Source organism: Salmo salar, chromosome ssa15 (assembly GCF_905237065.1).
Source record: "Salmo salar chromosome ssa15, Ssal_v3.1, whole genome shotgun sequence".
Taxonomy (NCBI): Eukaryota; Metazoa; Chordata; class Actinopteri; order Salmoniformes; family Salmonidae; genus Salmo; species Salmo salar.
The window spans coordinates 99,117,578-99,136,052 of NC_059456.1; the positions used below are offsets into that span (position 1 = coordinate 99,117,578).

General features: G+C 40.4%; 1 protein-coding gene across 1 annotated transcript; it reads left to right on the forward strand.

Annotated features, from left to right (window-relative positions):
* The first annotated feature begins 219 nt into the window (after positions 1 to 219).
* LOC123727356 (tumor necrosis factor receptor superfamily member 14) lies at positions 220 to 12,872 on the forward strand. Its single transcript, XM_045696413.1, has 7 exons — positions 220 to 1,620; positions 9,010 to 9,123; positions 9,660 to 9,759; positions 9,856 to 9,981; positions 10,112 to 10,261; positions 10,373 to 10,460; positions 10,596 to 12,872. The coding sequence occupies exons 2-7, from the start codon at positions 9,094 to 9,096 to the stop codon at positions 10,783 to 10,785; spliced, it is 684 nt and encodes a 227-aa protein (XP_045552369.1). The 5' UTR covers positions 220 to 1,620; positions 9,010 to 9,093; the 3' UTR covers positions 10,786 to 12,872.
* The last annotated feature ends 5,603 nt before the right edge of the window (positions 12,873 to 18,475 follow it).

An 18,475-nucleotide genomic window follows, 5' to 3' on the forward strand; every position in this document is an offset into this window, starting at 1 on the left:
CATGAAAACAGTGGGGATTACAGAAACGAATTCATCAAATTAAATTGCAGGCTTAATGTTCTTTTAAGAAAACATACATTTAATATGGATTCACAATGGGACTAATATCCACTCTGAATAAACATCCCTTTTGATAACCTTTTGTCATGTATGTTCCTGTACTTACCTGGAGTGCGTGTGAGTGGCGCTGTTACTAATTACTACATGTGATCGTCTGCCCTTGACCCATGACATCTGATAAACGTTGTTCTGCCATCCGCATCCCTGCCTCATTGTGCTAATATATTACATGGTGTCAGAAGTTAAACGGTTATACAAGGAAAGCGCAACATTCCGAAACATGGAACAAATGAGACCACCAACTACTCTGAACCTAGAGGGAAATCTAGTGTGGGTCCAGAAATTCAACCTTTACTATATATCATCGCCAGTGGCATCTCCGAGAAATCCGCCACATTCCTGCACGTTGCCGGAGATGATGGAAGCAAAGTATTCAATACTTTCGATTTTGACGAACGTACTATGAGCCAAGAAAAACCGCCTCAGGTAAGTCCGATATCTTTTTTACGACAGTGCAAGGACAAACAAAGTCAATTGATGCGTATGCGACTGATCTAAAAAATGACTTGAGTTTCAACAATTTACCGAGTCACTGATACGGGACGGAATTGTGTGTGAAATCACAAATGACCAAGTGCGAGGCAGATTACTCAGAAACACTGGAAATAAACAACCACACATGTACTGTTAAGCTGGATACAGGAGCTGAATGTAAAGTCTTGTCCGGGAGAGACTTGAAAACGCTGAAGGTGAAAGTGAGTGGCGATTCCATGCAAAAATCCCACCGCAAACTAGGGACGTTTTCTGGCCACCAGATAGATCAAAAAGGCAAGAAAACACTCAACTGCCAATACAAAGAGAAAGTGTTTGACCTGGAATGTCAAGTGATAGAACAAAATGCACCTGCAATACTTGGAAGATCAGCTTGTCTGCAAATGGGTTTAATACCGAGAATATTCCAGCTTGAACAAAGGACAGACACTGACATTTTGAGTGAATATAAAGATGTATTCACAGGACTTGGATGTGTTCCAGGAGATAATATATTACACCTTTTTGGTATTTAAATCCCATTTTAGCTCGAAGCGTGTTCGGTTATCCTACAGACTCAACGAATTGCTACATGGTACTTGAAGGAGAATTGGAGGTTAATCATTTAGTACTCTGTTTAGATTGAGCACATCTAAACTAAAGCTATACTTCGTCATGACATTATAAACGGATGGATGTGTTCCAGATGAGGAAGGCCATCGACTGGCTGAATTTGGCGGTCTGGGGTGTAGGTCATTGATTTGAAAGCGTTATGAAATGTGACCGTGTGTAATCCTGTATCTCCAGTGACAATAATGATATAGCTGTGAAGCCTTCTTACACGATTTCCTGATTTTTCACAGGCAGACTACTAACACGTTACATGGGAGGAAATGTTTTATTTTACCCACTGATAGAACATAGGCTTTCACTAAATTGACAGGAGTTTCATGGTTTCAGCATAGTTGCCGCCTCATTTTGTCATTTGGAAAGTGAAAGTAAAATAGTCCAAACGCTAACCAAGGCAAGGTAGGATATGGATTATTTAGGTATAAAAAATAGCCTACTTATTATGTTTTCTGCTACTGCACTTAACATGTGATGTCATTTTAATGTTGATGAATGACTGTATTTGTAATTTTACGACAAGGCTGTTGTCTCCCTTTTGTTTACAATGTAGTGCTACCTCTTGGTGACTCAACTGCCTTCTGCTTTGAAAGTTCATTCCTGAACTCAATCGAAATAATTTTACGACAAGGCTGTTGTCTCCCATTTGTTTACAATGTCTGTTCTACCTCTTGGTGACTCAACTGCCTTCTGCTTTGAAAGTTCATTCCTGAACTCAATCGAAATAATTTTACGACAAGGCTGTTGTCTCCCATTTGTTTACAATGTCTGTTCTACCTCTTGGTGACTCAACTGCCTTCTGCTTTGAAAGTTCATTCCTGAACTCAATCGAAACGACCCACGTTTTGGCAATGTTCCTAAGGTGGTAAAAAGCTATTTTGGTCACATTCCTAATGTGTGATTCGTAAATAAGTTAAGAATCTAAAATGACACCTAGGTTTTTTTCCTGGTATTTTATCTTTGTTGCCCGTGAATTAAAATGTGCAGACAGATTCTCTCTTTGCTTTGGCTCCAACAATAAGTAGGTTGGTCTTGTCTTGATTTAGCTGGAGGAAGTTGTGAGCTATCCAAGTATTTTCAGCTAAAATCCTCAGGTGACACAGAAATGTAAAGTTGTGTATCGTCTGCATAGTAATGAAGATCAATACTAGGCTTTAAGATAATACTGCCAAGGGGTAACATATATACAGTTGAAGTCGGAAGTTTACATACACCTTAGCCAAATAGATTTAAACTCAGTTTTTCACAATTCCTGATATTTAATCCTAGTAAAATGTCCCTGTTTTAGGTCAGTTAGGATCACCACTGTATTTTAAGAATGTGAAATGTCAGAATAATAGTAGAGAGAATGATTTATTTCAGTTTTTATTTCTTTCATCACATTCCCGGTGGGTCAGAAGTTTACATATGTAACCGATGTGAAATGGCTAGTTAGTTAGCGGTGGTGCGCGCTAATAGTATTTCAATCAGTGACGTCACTCGCTCTGAGACTTGGAGTAGGGTTTCCCCTTGCGTTGCAAGGGCCGTGGCTCTTGTGGCGCGATGGGTAACGATGCTTCGGTGGGTGTCAGTTGTTGATGTGTGCAAGGGTCCCGGGTTGGGGCGAAGAGAGGGACGGAACCTACACTGTTACACATACACTCAATTAGTATTTGGTAGCATTGCCTTTAAATTGTTTAACTTGGGTCAAATGTTTCGGGTAGCCTTCCACAAGCTTCCCACAATAAATTGGGTGAATTTTGGCCCATTCCTCCTGACAGAGCTGGTGCAACTGGGTCAGGTTTGTAGGCCTCCTTGCTTGCGCACGCTTTTTCAGTTCTGCCTACAAATTTTCTATAGGATTGAGGTCAGGTCTTTGTGATGGCCATGCCAATACCTTGACTTTGTTGTCTTTAACACATTTTGCCACAACTTTGGAAGTATGCTTGGGGTCATTGTCCATTTGGAAGACCCATTTGCGACCAAGCTTTAACTTCCTGACTGATGTCTTAAGATGTTGCTTTAATACATCCACATAATTCTCCTGCCTCATGATGCCATTTCTTTTGTGAAGTGCACCTATCCCTCCTGCAGCAAAGCCACCTCCACAACATGATGCTGCCACCCCCGTGCTTCACGGTTGGGATGGTGCTTTTGGCTTGCAAGCCTCCCCCTTTTTCCTCCAAACATAACGATGGTCATTATGACCAAACAGTTCCATTTTTGTTTCATCAGACCAGAGGACATTTCTCCAAAAAGTACGATCTTTGTCCCCATGTGCAGTTGCAAACCATAGTCTGGCTTTTTTATGGTCTGTTTTGGAGCAGTCGCTTCTTCCTTGCTGAGCGGCCTTTCAGGTTATGCCGATATAGGACTCGTTTTACTGTGGATATAGATACTTTTGTACCTGTTTCCTCCAGCAGCTTCACAAGGTCCTTTACTGTTGTTCTGGGATTGATTTGCACTTTTCGCACCAAAGTACGTTAATCTCTAGGAGACAGAACGTGTCTCCTTCCTGGGTGGTATGACGGCTGCATGGACCCATGGTGTTTATACTTGCGTACTATTGTTTGTACAGATGAACGTGGTGCCTTCAGGCATTTGGAAATTGCTCCCAAGGATGAACCAGACTTGTGGAGGTCAACCATTTTTTTTCTGAGGTCTTGGCTGTTTTCATTTGATTTTCCCATGATGTCAAGCAAAGAGGCACTGAGTTTGAAGGTGGGCCTTGAAATACATCCACAGGTACATCTCCAATTGACTCAAATTATGTCAATTAGCCTATCAGAAGCTTCTAAAGCCATGACATCATTTTCTGGAATTTTCCAAGCTGTTTAAAGGCACAGTCAACTTAGTGTATGTAAACTTCTGACCCACTGGAATTGTGATACAGTGAAATAATCTGTCTGTAAACAATTGTTGGAAAAATAACTTGTGTCATGTACAAAGTAGATGTCCTAATCGACTTGCCAAAACTATAGTTTGTGTTTGACAAGACATTTGTGGAGTGGTTGAAAAAGTAGTTTTAATGACTTCAACCTAAGTGTATGAAAACTTCCAACTTAAACTGAACAGTACCGGACCCAAAATCGAATCTTGTGGAATGCCAGATGTGATATGTATTTTCTCTGAGTTATGTTCACCAAGGGTGACAAACAACTTTAGACTGGTTAAATAGGTCCTAAACCAATTTTAGAACTGGACATTGATTCACCACGATCCATTGGTAGCTAAAGACATTAACGCATGGAACTCAGAGAGAGCCTATAGGCCAATGCAGCATTAGGCATATAACTTCCATCGTTAACTGTAAAATACCTAGGCCTAAGGCCAACAAATAAAAACAGTAGAAAATATCCTGATGAAAATTCTGGTTCTTTCAATCGCATGAATCTCTACTCTGCTGGTGTGCCTCCCTTTCTATCGGTCTTGACTTGAGCTGTCTCTAGTGAAGTGCAACATTGTATCAACTCAGGAGGTTGGCGTGCTCATGTGTACACGCTCCCTCAACATTATCAGGACAGAGAAACCACACATGCTCACATGAAGCCCTCCAAACAAAAGACAATAAAAAAAAGAAAATGGACCATACTCTTAAATGATGGTCATGAAATAAACCAAAACAATGTTTCTCACAAGTGTAGCAGGTTGTGAACTCTGCAAACAACGTTTCCACTTTGAGAATGAGAACGGTAAATGACTGTAATGCATGCATTAACAGTAATTAATGTAACAAAATGAGGGGGATAGACATTTACTAGGCCTACTGGTTACATATGGAATGGATAATTGATCAAAATAAACAAAGGACAAACAATTCACACAATGACACAATGAATGTTCAGGAATTGTCAGGAGACAGTGGAGCACATTCTGGAAAGCTGAGTGAGTGCATTCTGCAGAAAGACGTCCATATCTTCTCCACACACCCCATCTCCTTCTTGTCATAACATTTAAATTATACTCAAGACACATTATCTTCACACATTTTAGATGCTTTTCACTGACAGCCGAAACTCATTAATCAGCTAGGCCTATTGCCACGTGCGCTCCCTAAATGGAGGATCATGAGTCTTGTCCTGGAGGCAGAATTGAGCATTTCCCCCTTAAAAATAGGCCAGCTGCAAAGTCAAAATTGGCTATTTTGTAAAAAATGCATTTAAACAAAAAGGAGCTTTTTGGGCTTAATTTAAGGTTAGAGTTAGGCATTATGTTTAGCAGTGTGGTTAAGGATAGGTTTAAAATGATATTTTCTGACTTTGTGGCTGTGCCAACTAGGGACCACTCTGCAGAGCTGCCTCCAGAACAACATTCATGACAAAAAACACTAACCTTCTTCTGAAGCAAAGATTAGATGTTTTTGAGACAAGAATTTGGTGCAATGTCATAGGCCTATGTTAGTGACCAGATTTGAATAGACAAAAGCATAACTATAAAATACAAATGGTAGGCAATATGTATTCTATTCAAATATCTCATGTATCTATGTATAATTAACAAAATTCACACTGACACACACGGTCAATACTGCTGTTGCTACTATTTACTTTATTGCAGATCCCAGCATATTCCTATTGTAAAAGTACTAGGAATATATACAACTTCTTAAAAAAAATTCTAGTACTTGGCTGGATTTTGTTGTACAGTACATGTGTATTGCGCTGTTGAGGATAGCCTGTTCACTGCAAAGTTTACATCCTGTATTCTGGGCATGTGACCAATACACTTTAATTTGATGACAGCCAGGCACTAATTTACTAAATAAATAGTTAGGCTTTTATAAGGCATTATGAGCCAATGGTAACCTATTCAGTATTTTTTCCATATGTAATAGTAATTAACACTAGGGTAGCGGGAACACTTAGGACATGACACAATAATCCTAATTATGTCTACTGTCACTGTTGTCGTCTGGAATGGAGGACCAAAACGCAGCAGGAATGTGGATGCTCATCTTGATTTATAAAATAAATTGAACACCAAAATAATAAACAACCCAGAACTCACGAACCACAAACAGTCTAAGGCTCACACAGGCAAAACAATCTCCCACAAACACTAAACCAAACAATTACCCATATATAGGACTCCCAATCAGAGGCAACGAGAACACCTGCCTCCTCCAATTGACAGTCCAACCCCAATAAACCAGACTAACTAGAAAGAACATAGAAATAGACTAAACATAGAACATAAACCAAAACCCGGAAATAATAAATCAAACGCCCTACTAAATAAATCACCAGCCCGAACCACATAAAACAAATACCCTCTGCCACGTCCTGACCAAAGTACAATAACAAATAACCCTTATACTGGTCAGGACGTGACAGTACCCCCCTAAAGGTGCATACCCCGGATGCACCTCATAAATAAAAAATAAAAAAACACCAACAAAAAAATCCCCCTAAACTAAAGGGAGGGAAGGGAGGGTGGCTGCCGTCACCGACGGCACTAGTGCTACACCCCCCCTCCCCAACCCACCTATGCAGGTGGTGGTTCAGGCTCCGGCCTACTGTCCTCCAGAATGCAGACAGACTTAATCAGTTTGGGGCCGTAGGCAGACTCCCCTCGTTCCGGATCGTAGGCAGACCTCTTCCGTTCCACACTGTAGGCAGACTCATTTGAAACACAGTTACTTATATTTAGTTCTGGATCGTCGATAGACTTACTCAGTTCCGGGTTGCTGACAGACTCCCTTGGTTCCGGGTCATAGGCAGACTCACCCGGTTCTGGGTCATAGGCAGACCCCCTCGGTTCCGGGTAGCAGGCAGACCCCCTCAGTTCCGGACTAGACACTGGTGCCGGATACTCTGGACCGCACACTGGTGCCGGATACTCTGGACCGCACACTGGTGCCGGATACTCTGGACCGCACACTGGTGCCGGATACTCTGGACCGCACACTGGTGCCGGATACTCTGGACCGCACACTGGTGCCGGATACTCTGGACCGCACACTGGTGCCGGATACTCTGGACCGCACACTGGTGCCGGATACTCTGGACCGCACACTGGTGCCGAACTCTCGAGGCTGGGCTGACGCACTGGAAGCCTGATGCGTGGTGCTGGTACTGGAGGTATCAGCCTGGGGACACGCACCTCAGGGCTAGTGCGGGGAGCGGGAACAGGCCGAGTCGGACTGGGCTGACGCACTGGAAGCCTGATGCATGGTGCTGGTACTAGAGCTATCAGCCTGGGGACACGCACCTCAGGGCTAGTGCGGGGAGCGGGAACAGGCCAAGTCGGACTGGGCTGACGCACTGGAAGCCTGATGCATGGTGCTGGTACTGGAGGTATCAGCCTGGGAACACGCACCTCAGGGCTAGTGCGGGGAGCAGGAACAGGACATACTGGACTGGGCTGACGCACTGGAAGCCAGGTGCGTGGTGCTGGTATTGGACGTGCCAGACTAGGGGTTTGCACTTCAGGGCTAGTGCAGGGAGCGGGAACAGGACGAGTTGGACTGGGCTGACAAACTGGAGGCCTGGTGCGTGGTGCTGGTACTATTCTCACCAGACAGCTAGCACGCACCTCAGGACTAGTAATAAACACTAACTCAGGTGATATCATTAGGACACGCTCTGTAGGGCGAATGTCGTGCCTAATACATCAACACAGTAGCTCTCTCATCCTTTTCTCCTCCAATTTTCCCATCAATTCCTTTATAGTCTCTGTTTCTCTCACCTCCAATTTTACCCCGACTAGCTCTGGTTCCATCCTCGGCTCCGTCGATCTGTCCGTGTGCCCCCCCCCCAAAAATGTATTGGGGCTGCCTCTCCGGTTTCCTCGCCAGTCGTGTACCCCGGTAGCGTTCCCGGTCCTCACCGAATTCCCCTTGCTCCTTACTCCGCTGCTTGGTCCATTTGTGGTGGAAGATTCTGTCACGGTTGTCATCTGGAATGGAGGACCAAAACGCAGCAGGAATGTGGATGCTCATCTTGATTTATTTATAAAATAGAGTGAACACCAAAATAATAAACAACGAAGAACTCACGAACAACAAACAGTCTTGTAAGGCTCACACAGGCAAAACAAGAAACAATCTCCCACAAACACTAAACCAAACAATTACCCATATATAGGACTCCCAATCAGAGGCAACGAGAAAACACCTGCCTCCAATTGAGAGTCCAACCCCAATAAACCAGACATAGAAACAGACTAACTAGAAAGAACATAGAACATAAACCAAAACCCGGAAATAATAAATCAAACGCCCTACTAAATAAATCACCACCCCGAACCACATAAAACAAATACCCTCTGCCACGTCCTGACCAAACTACAATAACAAATAACCCTTATACTGGTCAGGACATACACACTTAACTGCAAATTAGTTCATAATGTGTGTTCCCTATAATTGTCTAAGTCTATTTATTTATTCCCAACTAGGATGATGCTAGACCTAGCAGACAGTGAACCAGATAACGATGCTGCTACTCAGATCCATTATCAAGTTGAGTAAAGAAAGCGAGTCAAATGCCCCAGAACAATGGGGTAGGGACGTCTCAAGGATCCTGGATTGCACGGACCGTTAAAAGAACTTACGCAGCAGGTTAGGAGAGTTAGGTTAAGGTTAGGAAAAGGGTTAGGGTTTCGGGTTAGCGAAAATTCTCTCCAAACCTGCTACAAAAATTACTTCCGGTCGTAGCTGTATCGAGTGGCCAAGATGGCAGCATTCTCTGTTTCATTCAGTTAACTATCTTATTACAGTTGTTTTTTTGACTGATTCAATTCAGAAAGATCTCATGATTTACAAACTGAAAGGATTATATTTACATGTATTAAAATACATTAAATCTACAGGTCAGTTCATCTCGATACATCAAAACTCCTAAGAACAAATCCAGTGTGTGGGTCTTCCAGTGAGTTGGAGAGGATTGAGGAACCATGGCACAGTTTGAAACCTTGATATGGACTGTAAGTGAAATATTTCTGATTTGCACATGTTGTGGCTTGGCATGTTAAAAAAACAGTTATCAATGTAAATATTTCATCTACGAAATATAAATCAGAGTTGTTATTATTATCCTACTAGTTCTGTCCATTTTACTGAAACCTCGTAAAAAAAAATGTGGTGGAGAGATGTACATTTTCACTAGGTTAGCGTTTCCCAAACTCGCTCCTGGGAACCCTAAGGGGTGCACAATACGTTTTTGCCCTAGCACTAAACAGCTGATTCAGATAATGAACTCATCTTCAAGCTTTGATTATGAGTCAGCTGTGTAGTGCTAGGGAGACAACCAAAACTTTCACCCCTTGGGGTCCCCAGGACCGAGTTAGGGAAACGCTGACCTAGGTTTAGGGTCTGGTGTCACACCTTTAAAGACAAAATAAAAACACACCAGGGGGCGCCACCACACTCACAAATGCCTATTTGAAATCGTCCCATATAATCACAATAATTTAATTTGAAATGTGAATATTTGGGTTAGAATTCTGTTCTCTACTTCCAGATACCTATTATATTGGTGCTTGAAAGCATCGGGTCCTGTATTGCATGTGGTAGAGCTGAGTACAGAATAGGGGATGAATGTTGTCCCGTGTGTTCACCAGGTAAGGACCCTCTCTTTATATCATATGAATCACCAGACGTTAATACATCATCAACACTAACAGAAAAACATGACATTGTCATTCTCTCTTCCCCAGGAAATCGTGTATATAAGCATTGTACTGAATTCGCCAGTACCAGCTGTGTGCCCTGTGTTGATTCTACATTCCTTGATGAGCCCAATGGTCTCATAAAATGCAAAGTGTGTACCAACTGTGATGCAGGTAAGAGTGGTGCTGTGTGTCTGTACTGAAACCCAGACACAAACACTGATATGTTAGTCTATGTTGTTATGCTATGAGGATATGTCAGTTGTATCTGCATCAGATAATACATGCCATGTTTTCTCTATAGGTTTGAAGGTAAAGCAGCCATGTAGACCTTCATCAGACACTGTCTGTGGGACACTGGAGGGGTTCTACTGTCTAGACCCAACTAAGGATGGTTGTAGAGCAGCCCAGAGACACAGCAGCTGTAAACCTGGTCAATACATCAGCCACACAGGTATGTCTTCATGCAAATCTTCCATTGACATCAGTGCATGATTTATGCAGTCGTGAGTTAAGCACATCTGAAGTTAGGATCCTTAATGAGTTTCACCCTGTGTTGGTGCAGGAACAACATCTACAGATAGTGTGTGTTCTGACTGTACTGGTGATACCTATTCAGATGGATCATTTACATCCTGCCAGACACACACACAGTAAGTGTGGCTCATGTATAATGGTTATTTCCCTCAAAATATAAGCTAAACGCTACAATATTAACATAGAAATGTGAAACTAAATGTTGGATGACTAAATTCTTGATTATCAGTGGTCTATTTCTCTTATTATAGATGTGATACCTTGAAGCTTCAGCAAATTAAACCTGGAACTCATTGGTTCGACTCTGAATGTGGACCACAAACCTCACCTATAGCTACATTAATATTTGGTGTGGTGGTGGTACTCGCTGTGATAGCAGCCGTGACGATGGCAGCTATTATGAAAAGAAGAAGAAAACACCAAAGATCCTGTAACACGTGAGATTATTTTGGGGGAATTGTACATTTATTGTTTAAGTGAGAAATATCAAATAGCGCTAAATCAAATCAAACGTTATTTGTCACATGCGGCGAATACAACGGGTGTAATGCTTGCTAACGAGCCCTTCCAAACGATACAGTTAAAAAATAAATACAAATAGTAACACAAGGATTCAGATAAAATACACAAGAACGGCGCTATCTACTCATTCCAGGGTTTTTCTTCATTTTTACTATGTTCTACATTGTACAATAATAGTGAAGACATCAAAACTATGAAATAACACATACAGTGGGGCAAAAAAGTATTTAGTCAGCCACCAATTGTGCAAGTTCTCCCACTTAAAAAGATGAGAGAGGCCTGTAATTTTCATCATAGGTACACGTCAACTATGACAGACAAAATGAGAAAAAAATATCCAGAAAATCACATTGTAGAATTTTTTATGAATTTATGTGTGAGAGCGAGAGAGTCAGAGGGAGAGCGAGACTTGAATGGAACATGCAGTTTGTCTTGGGTTTTCTTTACCTGTTTTTTTTATTTTTTTATTTTTTTTAAACAAAGCAAACATTTACTTCATAATTATCAGCTAGATATGAGAATCGTAAATGTAGCTAACCAGATAGGTCATTTTTGCCTGTTAAACTAAAAATAATATTTTGCAAGATGTAAATTATTCGTAGCGATCAATTAACAGGTGTGCCTTGTTAAGTTAATTTGTGGAATTTATTTCCTTAATGCGTTTGAGCCAATCAGTTGTGTTGTGGTAGGGCTATCTTCTGTATACCACCCCTATCTGAAAAAACACAAAGTCCATATTATGGCAAGAACAGCTCAAATAAGCAAAGAAAAATGACATTAAGACATGAAGGTCAGTCAATCTGCCTGCAATATGAGTTTTGTTATACTTACAGACACCATTCAAACTGTTTTAGAAAATTCAGAGTGTTTTCTATCCGAATGTGTTAATAATATGCATATCCTAGCTTCTGAGTTGGTGTAGGAGGCAGTTAAAAATGGGCACATATTTTTTTCAAAATTTCTCAATACTGCCCCCGAGCCCCAACAGGTTAATAAGTAGAGGGTCTGCAATAAAATGAATACAATTAAACCAGCTAACTTTCTTAATGTTCTTATGTACAAGTGTCCCAATGATGTTAGCTACATTGTAAAAATGCTATTGAATGAAGCAAATTGATTGAAGCAAAATGTGAAAACTGCAAGGGTGTGAGTAGGTCAGTTTAGTTACGAGGGTATAATGAACCTCCTGATATTTCAGACGTGTATTATTTACTAAATTCCAAAACAATTCTTCATTTCTTTAGAGATTCCAAACGAGAAGGATTATGTTGACATTCCTTTAAAAAGTGCATCCTTCCTTGGAGACTTACTGATTGGACAGGTGAATTTGCTCCACATGGGTTTCGCCTGTCATTTATACCTCAAGGAAGGATGGAAGGCAGTGGCGGTCAGTGCCATTTAAGATTAGGGAGGACGATTTCTTTCTTTTTATGAGCATGTCCTTATTTCTATTACAGCAGATTGGATGACTGTCATTCATATTCCATTCACCCAGCTCAATGTAACAGGCTAGGCTAGGTTTAGGCTACTACATAATACTCTAATTATCCCTATACCCATCATGAGATTGCTACAATCTAGCCTACAAATTAAAGTTTACAACGCAGGCGCACAAGTCGAGAGAAATATTTGAGTAATCAAGGTGACTGACAGTGACACATTGAATACAACCTTGCACACTCTTGCCTGCATCTAGCTGATCTTGGGTGTAATCAATAGTCCAAACAGCTACAAACAAGAGTTTCTATTGGACAAATTCAAGAATGTTTACGATACCCACGGATAGGGCCAAACAGACAGGATATAACCCCACCCACTTTGCCAAAGCACAGCCCCCACACCACTAGAGGGATATCTGCAACCACCAACTTACCATCCTGAAGAGATGAGTCTTCAATAAAGACTTAAAAGGTTGAGACCGAGTCTGCGTCTCTCACATGGGTAGGCAGACCATTCCATAAAAATGGAGCTCTATAGGAGAAAGCCCTGCCTCCAGCTGTTTGCTTAGAAATTCTAGGGACAGTAAGGAGGCCTTCGTCTTGTGACCATAGCGTACGTGTAGGTATGTACGGCAGGACCAAATCGGAAAGATAGGTAGGAGCAAGCCCATGCAATGCTTTGTAGGTTAGCAGTAAAACCTTGAAATCAGCCCTTGCCTTAACAGGAAGCCAGTGTAGAGAGGCTAGCACTGGAGTAATATGATCACATTTTTTGGTTCTAGTCAAGATTCTAGCAGCCGTGTTTAGTACTAACTGAAGTTTATTTAGGGCTTTATCCGGGTAGCCGGAAAGTAGAGCATTGCACTAGTCTAACCTAGAAGTGACAAAAGCATGGATTCATTTTTCTGCATCATTTTTGGACAGAAAGTTTCTGATTTTTGCAATGTTACGTAGATGGAAAAAAGCTGTCCTTGAAACAGTCTTGATATGTTTGTCAAAAGAGAGATCAGGGTCCAGAGTAACGCCGAGGTTCTTCACAGTTTTATTTGAGACGAATGTACAACCATCAAGGTTAATTGTCAGATTCAACAGAAGACTTCTTTGTTTCTTGGGACTTAGAACAAGCTTCTCTGTTTTGTCCCAGTTTAAAAGTAGAACATTTTCCGCCATCCACTTCCTTATGTCTGAAACACAGGCTTCCAGGGAGGGCAATTTTGGGGCTTCACCATGCTTCATCGAAATGTACAGCTGTGTGTCATCCGCATAGCAGTGAAAGTTAACATTATATTTCCGAATGACATCACCAAGAGGTAACATATATAGTGAAAACAATAGTGGTCCTAAAACGGAGCCTTGAGGAACACCGACATTTACAGTTGATTTGTCAGAGGACAAACCATCCACAGAGACAAACTGATATCTTTCCGACAGATAAGATCTAAACCCGGCCAGAACTTGTCCGTGTAGACCAATTTTGGTTTCCAATCTCTCCAAAAGAATGTGGTGATCGATCGTATCAAAAGCAGCACTAAGGTCTAGGAGCACGAGGACAGATGCTGAGCCTCGGTCTGATGCCATTAAAAGGTCATTTACCACCTTCACAAGTGCAGTCTCAGTGCTATGATGGGGTGGAAAACGAGACTGAAGCGTTTCGTAAACATTGTTTGTCTTCAGGAAGGCAGTGAGTTGCTGCGCAACAGCTAGTACTGGCATGTCACAGCACTCCAAATATCTCTCCATAAGTGTTCCACTTTAACAAAGAGAAAAGGTTTTGTGTGGGGGGGGGGGGGGTAATCTCTGTGCTCCTGTGGTCTTCCTCCATGAATAGTGAACACTGAAGTGGGTCTGAGGTTATAGAAATGCAAGTTGTGTGTGCCTCTGAGTGGTTACTGACTGTATGTGATGCAGACACCTACCTGAGTGTACCTGAAACATTTAAATATAGAGGGCTATGTGTCTCACCACTTCGTTATTGCAAGGCTAACCCCAAGAGAAATCATGACTTGGCAGCAACAGGACAGTGAACATACAGGACAGTCAGCATACATCTGGCAATATCTACATTTTCGACCCCCCCTTGATCAGCTCGCACTGAAAGTAAAGAAAATAGCTTATTTTTTGTAGATATGAAAACAATAACTGCGATATGACCATTCAATCTAAAGCAGCAGATGTCATGTTCAGGATACGTCAATACAGCACAGAAAGCAATCTTCAGAGGTTTGATGAGGAAGATGTCAAGGATTTTTATACAGAAAGTAACTCCTCACAAGATGTTACAATACATTAGTGGTTAAGGAGGAATATGCCTTGAAGGGCATCCATTTCTGTTGACTCCATCCATAAAGTATCCACAAGCAGTTGCTGCTTTGTTATTGGCCGCAGTGTCCAGATAGAACATCTATACAAGAGGTAGCCTACACTTAACATCAGACTGGTATTGTGGTTGTTCATTAGGTGATGGGAAATATGCAATATGCATACAAAATAATGTACTTACCTTCCTTGAAAATCCATCTATACCGCCAAAGATGACAATGTTGTATCTTGAAAAAAAATCACTGGAATTAAAAGTGAAATGTTTAACCTATTAACCTGCTTCATTATTTATGTATTACCAGTTGATGAAGAACAACTCCAATTTCATACATCATGAACATTTGTCTACGAATAAGTTAGAATGAAAAAGTTTAAATAACTTGTTAGATTTGATGGAGACATTATACATCTTAGTACCTTATCAATTTATGATCTGTATCAATGTCACGTCCTGACCATAGTAATTGGTTATTTTCTATGGTAGAGTAGGTCAGGGCGTGACAGGGGGTGTTTGTCTATGTTTTGTATTTCTATGTTCAGTTTCTAGTTTTGTATTTCTATGTTGGTTTTGTTTGGTATGATCTCCAATTGGAGGCAGCTGGTCATCGTTGTCTCTAATTGGAGGTCATATTTAAGTTGATGTTTGTCCCATCTGTTTTTGTGGGTGATTATAATTTTGAGTAGTGTATTTTTCTTCTCTGCGTCACGGTTTGTTGTTTTTGAGGTTCAAGTTTTAGTGTATTGCATTTCAGTTTCACGTTAAATAAAATATGTGGAACTACGAACACGCTGCATTTTGGTCCGATCCTTCAGACAGCCGTGACAATCAACGTAGACGGGAGCAGGAACAGAGTATCTTCGCCGAGCAATGCAACGAAGCTGGATCATTCTGGCAATGATACCTGCACCATCTACACGCTGCAAAGACTCCCTAACTCTTCGGAACCTCACTTCCCACAGCTAGAATCATAGTTGGTGTTGTGATCTTTTTTTTGTGTCAGGCTTTATAGCTGCAGGTGTTTTTCTTTTTTTTAAAACCCAGGTAAGATTACTTTTGTAATGTTATCTGTTCCATTCATTGTTTTCATAGCCTGTGATATTCAGTTTACTCTGTGAATGCTACATGTTGTACTTCTCATATGGTGTAGATCAGACCTGGGATGAAATGTATATTTCAGTTGTTACTTAAATAAAATGTTTCTGTGTATTTAAATAATTTCATATGTGGCCCAAATCAACTACATCTTGGAAGTATTTTCAAATTCTTTCCTATAAATAGCCTACTATAAAAGTGTTTTTCAAATACTTATTTCCAAATACCAAACAGACCTGGTTCTTTTGCATGGGAGTATTTAAATACTGTGTATTGAGTATTTAAAAAGTGTATATATACATGCCAGCACTTTCGGATTGTATTTCCAAATACGCTCCAATATCCACCAACTTGTTTAAAATAAATATCCAAATACGTAATTCCAAATTTCTTTGAAAGTTACTGAAATTCCCTAAATAGTACTTGAACCCAAGGCTGGTGTAGATTACTACTGTTAACAGCATGGTATGTTTATTACAATATTGAACATCTGTCTTTTTCATAGATCCTCAAATACCTACACAGGTATGTTTTGGAAATATATTAATATATTTAATCACATTATTTAGTAATACAATCTCTTCTGGCTGTGAAATTTAAATTAAGCCTAGCTTTGGACTAAAAAGCACTTAAGATGGGGAATCTCCAATGAAGATGCTTCTTAGTCCAGGACTGGGCTTAATCTCTGTCTGGGAAACCAGCTCGATGTGTTTGACTAATTACTGATTCTATCTGATAGGCATCTCCAGATCAGGAAATATCAATGCTGTCTGGGGGAACTTGAAAAGGTAAGGCACACCTTCAAGGTTTTCAAAATGTGTACAGAATAGTTTTTATGAGTTAAAAGAATTTCAAACATATTTATAAGTAAATGTACATGGTATATAACTTCATCAAGTCATCAATGCTAAGACCGATGATATGATCCAAGAATATAGGACAAACTATTCTTCCACAAAACATTGTCCAGAATGTAAATGAATTACTGATAAATGACAAATGACTTCTCTCCCCAGATTCAAGCGCCCATCAGTCAGGGAGTCCACATTCTGTAACCTGTGGTCCACTGGCTGGCTGGTCCAGCCATCTATAGTATATCGAAACACTACATGTTAAATGTGATATTGTATAATCTTTTTGGTATAAAAACAGGATTCTACAGCACATTATATTGTAGTGTATAGAAATGAAACACACTTTGAAACCCAACCTCCAGTAGGAAGAATGACAACAAGATACCTGTTGGGAGAGGACCACTGTGCCTTTGTATCACATGGGGATGTTTGAAACGTACTCCTCAGTCTGAACTGTTCTCAAAATCACCAGTCAAGCTGTCAATATTATCCAGCAAGTTCTTTACAGAAAAACAAGTTGTACAACCAAAGTTTGACACTGCATTACTCCGAATTTAATAATATAATTTTAATTTAGTAAGAAATGTTGAGGGATTTGTACACGTCCTGACCAGTAAAGGGGTTATTTGTTCTTATAGTTTGGTCAGGACGTGGCAGGGGGTATTTGTTTTATATGGTTCGGGGTGGTTGTGTTGTAGAGGGGTGTTAGATTTATGTATTCCGGAATTTTTGGTGATAGAACAATGAACAATGTTAGTTTATTTCTATGTTCTGTCTAGTCGTTTGTACTTCTATGTTTTTCTAATTGGTGTTGGGGCCTTCAGTTGGAGGCAGCTGTCTATCGTTGCCTCTGATTGAAGGTCCTATAATTAGGAGTATGTTTGTTTTGGGGATTGTGGGAGATTGTTTCTTGTTTTGCTGTGTGCCTGATAAGACTGTCTAGTTCGTTTTCTTGTTTTAAGTGTTCATGTTTCTAAAAATAAAAGTTAAATGAGCATTCACGTACCTGCTGCGTTTTGGTCTACACCCGTGACAGTACAAAGACTGAGTCAATTTTAAAGACCAAGTTGTCCTTGAAATGAACATGACAAATTTGTTGGAAAAATGGTAATATGATCTACTAAATGTTTATGTAACTTGTTGACGGTTAAATGTAGTATAATACTGTACAAGATGTTACATTAAATGCAGTTTTGCCTAACAATGTACACTTGCTGGATTTATTATTTGAAATGCATGGAGGACATCTACAACAAAAACAGGCAATATTTCATGCTATGTTTTAAATCTTTCTAATTGTCATGCCCACCGTTCCTGGGTAAATGCTTCCATTAGCATGGGAAATGACCTTTACGATTATTTTAGTAAATATTGCACCTTTAGAGCACTACTGAACTGTAAATGAAAGCACACTTATTACACCAGACTGCTACAACTTGATTGACCTTATGACCTCCTGAATGTCCCTATTCTATGAATCCAAGAGGGTTATTAACCCAGACTCATTCTACAAAAGCATTAGAATTTTATAAAATGCGCACTAATGACAATACAGGACTGCCCTCTAGAGGTTATCCCATAGGCTACAGAAATATTGAGTCGGGTACTTCATAAATCAACTGGTTTTACTCAGAGTGGTTAACAGTTTTAAGTTTGTAAAAAAGGATTTAGCTGTGTGACTTCAACATCACCTAATCACCAATAAATCTGTCAACAGAAATAAGACAATGGAAATATGAGACTATAGTGGTACATAGTAAAGGAATGTAATGGGTGTACATTTTGTTAGTTAAGAACTGCATAAAAACAAAGTACAGTTTCTGTGTTCATTATTTGAAATGCATGGAGGACTCCTGCTTCAAAAATATTACATTTTTTCGAAATATATCCCTACTTCTCCCTAA